The sequence below is a fragment of the Dipodomys spectabilis genome, unplaced genomic scaffold, assembly GCF_019054845.1.
Source record: "Dipodomys spectabilis isolate Male_0828 unplaced genomic scaffold, ASM1905484v1 ptg000157l, whole genome shotgun sequence".
In the NCBI taxonomy this organism is placed as follows: domain Eukaryota; kingdom Metazoa; phylum Chordata; class Mammalia; order Rodentia; family Heteromyidae; genus Dipodomys; species Dipodomys spectabilis.
The window spans coordinates 8,884,604-8,890,603 of NW_024870834.1; the positions used below are offsets into that span (position 1 = coordinate 8,884,604).

A 6,000-nucleotide genomic window follows, 5' to 3' on the forward strand; every position below is an offset into this window, starting at 1 on the left:
TTACTCAGGGTAAATTCAAGTTCTCTCTTTCTCTACACGCTTTTCCTTTCCAGGACTGTGTTTACCACATGAAACCTTCTATCTTAACAAGGTAGGCATGTTTTTGGTTTGTTTTGTTGGTCGTGGGGCTTGAACTCTAGGCCTGAGCGCTGTCCCTCAGCATTTCAGCTCAAGGCACTCAAGGCGAGCGCTCTGCCACTTGAGCTACAGAACCACTTCCGGTTTTCTGGTGGTTTACTGGAGATAAGAGTTTCACATGGGGCCGGGAAGGTGGCTTAGTGGTAGAGCACTTGCCTTGCATACATGAGGCCCTGGGTTCGATTCCTCAGCACCACATAAGCAAAAAGAAAAAAGCCGGAAGTGGCGCTGTGGCTCAAGTGGTAGAGTGCTAGCCTTGAGCTGAAGAGCTGAGGGACAGTACCCAGGCCCAGAGTTCAGGCCCCACGACTGGACCAAAAAAAAAAAAAAGGGTTTCACAGACTTTCCTGCCTGAGCTGGCTTTGAACCTCGATCCTCAGATCTCAGCCTACTGAATAGCTAGGATTACAGGTGTGAGCCACCGAGCCTGGCTGGTAGGCATGTTTTGTCAGGGTTATTGATGGTAAAGCAGATTACGGACTACAGACTCTACCTGTGCAGGAAGCTGGAGGCAGTAAGTCAACATCCTGAACTCTTAAATTTCTCTAAACAATTCTCTTGATATTTAATAATGTTAAGTCCAAATAACCATTAAATAATTGATTATGTCCTACAGTTGCCAATAAAGGAAACAAAAAATCTTTCACCAGCTAGAAGTTTAAGTACAGAACTTACCATTACTTTTGGTGCTCAAGTGTCCTTTAAATATACATGGTGGGCAATATCTGGGAAGGACAGGGGTTGTTCTGACTTTTAACAATAAAATCCAAAAACAAGAATTAGGAAAATGAAATACAAAACCAATACAAAAGATTTAAAGAACAAGAAATTTGTCTTTAAATAGTCAGCAAAAATATTATTCAATTATTTTACTAGCCAGTAATAATATATAGGAATATTCAGTGGTAATGAATTGAAGATTTCTGTTTTAATGAAAAAGTTATTTTAAAACATCTCATATTCAGACTTTGGCTAAAATGATAAATACATCAGTTGTATCACTTTATATATACTGGTTTTGTTAATACATTTTTTTCTTTTCTTTTTTGTTGGCTGTGGGGCTTTAACTCAGGGCGTGGGTGCTGTCCCTAAGCTCTTTTGCTCAAGGCTACTGCTCTATCACTTACAGTTTTCTGGTGGTTAATTGGAGATAAGAGTCTCATGGACTTTCCTGGCTTTCAGCTCAGATCTCGGCCTCCTGAGTAGTAGGCATGAGCCACCAGCTCCCAGCTTTTCTTTTTTGGTGGAATCTTGTCATCTTGCTGTGTTGCCCACGTTAGTCTTGAATGCCTAACTAAACATCCTATATTTAAAAAGAACTCTAGTAATAGAAAACTATTTCCTCTAAAAGAAGAACCCAATCTGTTAGACTACAAAGGATGCTGGAAAATTACAAATAGAACTGATCATAATTTCTTTCTCCAAAGAGTGATAGAATTAATTACAATATTCAAAATAGTGCTAAAGTTACAGAAATTATCATAAAAAGCATAAATATTGCACTAGCAAGATCTTTTTCTCTGTGCATATGGCAGTGGGGGTGTATGCCAAGGATCAAATGTTATACCAAGGAAGGGCTAAGTGCTCTATCTCTAGTGGTAAAATAGCTGCAAGTTTGCTATAAGATAGGCGGTTAATAGCTATAAAGGTGTTGAAAGGATACATACAAAGTCTCATAGAGATGTGAAAAAAGTGGAAGACTGAAAACAAAGAAAGACAAGAGCAGTATAATCCAATTACAGAAATGAGGAAGTAAAAGTGTTGCTCAGGTGGTACAGCACCAGCCTCGAGTGAAAGAGCCAAGCAAGAGTGCCAGGCTTGCTGGGTGCTGGTGACTCATGCTTGTAATCCTAGCTACTCAAGAGGCTGAGATTTGAGGATCCTGGTTTGAAGCCAGCGCTGGCAGGAATGTCTGTGAGACTTCGATCTCCAATTAACTACAAAAAAAAACAGACATGGAGCTGTGGTTCAAGTGGTAGAGCACTAGCCTTGAACAAAAAAGTTCAAGCCTCAGGACTGGCAAAAAAAAAAAAAAAAGTAAAAAACAAAAAATAGTACCTGGCTGAGTTCAAGCCTACGTACTGGCACAAAATCTTAGCCCAGGTGGCTGAAGTAGAGCTGAGCCCACTGAGTATAGAACCCAGTTCTGGTAAGCAGTGATGACTGAATCAGCAATGACTTGGTGAATGATCCATGTCCAGCCAATGATGCAATCCTGGCATGTTTGTTGGACTGATTAGGAGAGATGCTCTTTGTGCTGAGCTTGCTATGCTCAGTGCAGGATGTAAGTAAGCCTGGCATTGCTGCTGGCCATCTTGTACCTGTCTGAGAATGAAGCCTGCTCAGAAGAAGGCACAGAAGATTTCTGGTAACTGAGTTCTTGCAGCCAGCTATGTTTGAAGCTCTACCCTCCCTAAACTTTTTTCCCTTTTTTTTTTTTGCCAGACCTGGACTCAAATTCAGTACCTTGATACTTTGCTTATTGGCTGGCATTCTACCAGCTGAGCTACAGTCCAATTCCTTTTCTTTCCATGAGCCAAAAAATTCCTATTTTATCTCAAACTAGTTTTAGTTGGATTTCTTCACTGTTAGTAAAAAATGTTAATTTATTGCATACTGTCAGGTACTGTTCTAATAGTTTATATACTGTGCTTATATAGATTCATTTAACCCTTACAGCTCTGTAAGCACTTTCATTCTCTTCATTTTATAGATGAGGGTTAATAAAGCTCAAAGAAGTTAAACTTGTAACTTGTCAAGATTACATGATTATAGTGTTACAGATTTGGGATATGAACCTAGGTTAATCTGGTTCATGAATACTACCTTGACCAATTAAAAATTGTTCAGTACTTGAACCAGACTTAAAATTGATACAACCTAGAAGGTATCTAAGCTCTTAATTGTAATTCCATTTTAATACATGCAAATGTTTCACCCTAAGTGAAGAAAAGGAATATATTAAAGTTAGAGAGGCTGAGATTAGTGATACTGTCTTGAATGGAACAAATCCTTACATCTTCTCCCCTTGCTTAAATTAATGTATAGTTACTATATCCTGATTGGACTCAGAATGATACAAAATAGCATGGAAAGGTCATCTCAAACTAAATGCCAGGAAAAAGAACACCATCCTTCAAATATGCATGGACTAAAAACATGTGCTTGAGATTGACTGTTTTGCCAGGATAGTGAAATTATTCAGCATCAAGAGCAGCTTGTTTTCTCATACAATTTGATTTTTGCAAAGATAATCAGAAGGGAAGGAATTCCATTGAGAAAAAGTGATTTCTGTAGCAAGTTCATTTTTTTCTCTTCCTTTTCCCACTTGAAATGTTGGAATCAATATCTTACAGATTATCCAGTCTACTCCCAACTACTGTTTTACAGATAACAGGCCCAGGAAGAAAAGTAACTGGCTGAATATTAATACCAAGCAAAAATTACAAACAAGAGCTGGGAAGGTGGCTCAGTGGTAGAGTGCTTGCCTTGCATGCATGAGGACCTGGGTTTGATTCCTCAGCACCACATAAGCAGAAAAAGCCAGAGGTGGCACTGTGGCTCAAGTGGTAGAGCGTTAGCCTTGAGCTGAAGAGCTGAGGGACAGCGCCCAGGCCCAGAGTTCAGGCCCCACGACCCGGGGGAAAAAAAAATTACAAACAAGATCTCTCTCTCAGTCTGGTGCACTTGCTTTACTTTGTATGGTTTCCCTACAAAAGAATGTGATGACAGGAAGAAAATGACAAAAATATATTTTCTTTAGGTGTCTTATTTTTTTTTTCTGGTCACGGGGCTTGGGCACTGTTCCTGAGCTCTTTTTGCCTAGGCTAGTGCTCTACCACTTTGACTGTGCCACTTCAGATTTTCTGGTGGTTAACTGGAGTAAGAGTTGCATAGACTTTTCCTCCCCAGACTGGTTTTGAACTGCGATCCTCAGATGTCAACCTCCTAAGTAGCTAGGATATTAACTACCGGTTTTTGAGTGGTTAGTTGAAGAGTCTCACAAGGATTTTTCTGCCTGGACTGGCTTCAACCGAGATCCTCAGATTTCAGTCCCCTGAATAGCTAGGATTATAGGCATGAGCCACCAGCACCTGGCTTTATTTCACATCTTGAAATAATAATCTTTCAACTTAAGGAATTTATTTTCTACCAAAGCATTTAAGCTTTGGCTGAGTTTATGCTTAACCTACAAATAAAATTCTATGTAAGAACTATTCCAAATATATGTCAAATAATGCATTTATTTAAAAAACTCAAAATCAATAATGAAGTTTGATGTTATTATGAATCATGTAATATCCAAAAAGTGAAATGAATTAAGTTGGATAAGTCATAAAAATACAAATCTTTTTGATATGTAACTTTAAATTAATAACTGCTAAGAACTTACTAAGTTTATTATTTTACTCATAGTCTTTCCCCTACCTCTACCATGTAACAGTAAAAGGCACTAGCTCTAGGGTTTTACATTTCTTACCAGGATTCAAAGTCTTTTGCACCACTTACTGTGACCTTGGCACGTACTGCATGATCTCATGGTTCATTCATTGCTAAATAAGGCCAATACCCATTTATCAATATTTTTTCTGTATATCAAATGAGGTATTTTGGAAATAGTTCCCGTTACACAGCCAAGGTTTGCTGTTCGCAAATCCTGTAAATGTTCTGAAGCGTTTTGCTTTGCTTTTTCGAGACCACAGAGGTTGAGGACAGTGTCAGAGGACTCAGTTTGCTGATTAAAATCTCCTACATTCAGACCAATGGTTATTATTTTAATCAATGCTTATATATTAAAGGCTCACACCACTCATTCAAAGCAAGAACTCACTCAAGTTCACTAGCAGCTTGACTTACAGGCAATTTAAAAGTATCTTTACATAGATTAATTTGATGAGGGGGGAGGGTGTGTGCTGAGTGGATGTTATCATCGGGGGCTGGTGTGGGCCCCCAGAAGGGTGGGTTTCCAAAGACCAAGCTGGTTCCTCTGCTTGGGGGGTTCGGAGGACCCCCAAGTTCTCCAGAGAGGGGCTCCTGGTATCAGGGCGAAGTCATGGGGGGGGCGGGGACCCGCAGCCCTGCAAGCAGGACCTCTCACAGCGCAACACGTCGGGGCAGCCCCGGGCCTCGGGCCTCGGGCCTCGGGCTCCGGGCCTCACCAGGGGCGACACGGGCTCCGGGGCACGCGCGCGCGCGGGGGCCGCGCCTCGGGGCCCCACCGCTCCGACCCGAGGCTGCCCTTTACCTCTCCGGCTGCCGTCCATGCTTAGTCCTCTCGCAGCCACCGTGTGGACACGCTGGGTCCCCTCGGGTCCTTCCCCCGGCCGGGCCCTGCCCCTCCGCCCCCCCCTCGCAAAGGAGGGGTGGAAAGGAGGAGTCGGCGGCTGCCGGGGACACGGCCGCCTGGCTGGTTGCTAAGGGCGGGTTCCAGGGCGTAGGATTGTGACGTCGCGACGCGCGCGTACGCTTCCGGGGCCACGCCCCTCGGGGAGGGGAGGTCAGAGCGGCGACGCTTGTGCAGGTGGACGGCGCGCGGGCAGATGCCCCGGTGCCCGCTGGGAAGATGGCCTGTTTCCCCCCCCCTGTGGCTCGGGGACGCTGCCAGTCCTCCGCCGAGCGAACTCCTGTCAGACTCCAGGCCACCAGCCCCTGAGCGGGCCTTGTCCCTGCGGACACGCCTTCCTCTGGCTAAAGCCCAGCAGGCCGGTGTAGCGCGAGGCCGGGCCCAGAACCCGCTCCGCCGGCCTTTGCATGGGGAGAAGCCGCCGCTGCGCCTCGCCTCGCCTCGGAGCCTCCCAGCAGCTTCCCGAGCTGCCCGGCGGCCTCCCGGCTCTGTAAAGGCCTCCGTCCACTTCCTGCTGC

At 44.0% G+C, this 6,000-nt stretch overlaps 1 protein-coding gene across 2 annotated transcripts in view; it reads right to left on the reverse strand.

Annotated features, from left to right (window-relative positions):
- Positions 1-5,527, reverse strand: part of Spata7 (spermatogenesis associated 7) — a 28,264-nt gene extending 22,737 nt beyond the window's left edge. For both annotated transcript variants that reach the window (XM_042692569.1, XM_042692568.1), the window contains exons 1-2: positions 5,384-5,527; positions 814-888 (exon numbers count right to left, since the gene is read on the reverse strand). In XM_042692569.1, coding sequence (XP_042548503.1) covers positions 814-888; positions 5,384-5,402 — 94 coding nt within the window. In that variant the 5' untranslated portion in view covers positions 5,403-5,527. The remainder of the gene's footprint in view (positions 1-813; positions 889-5,383) is intronic.
- Positions 5,528-6,000: the final 473 nt, after the last annotated feature.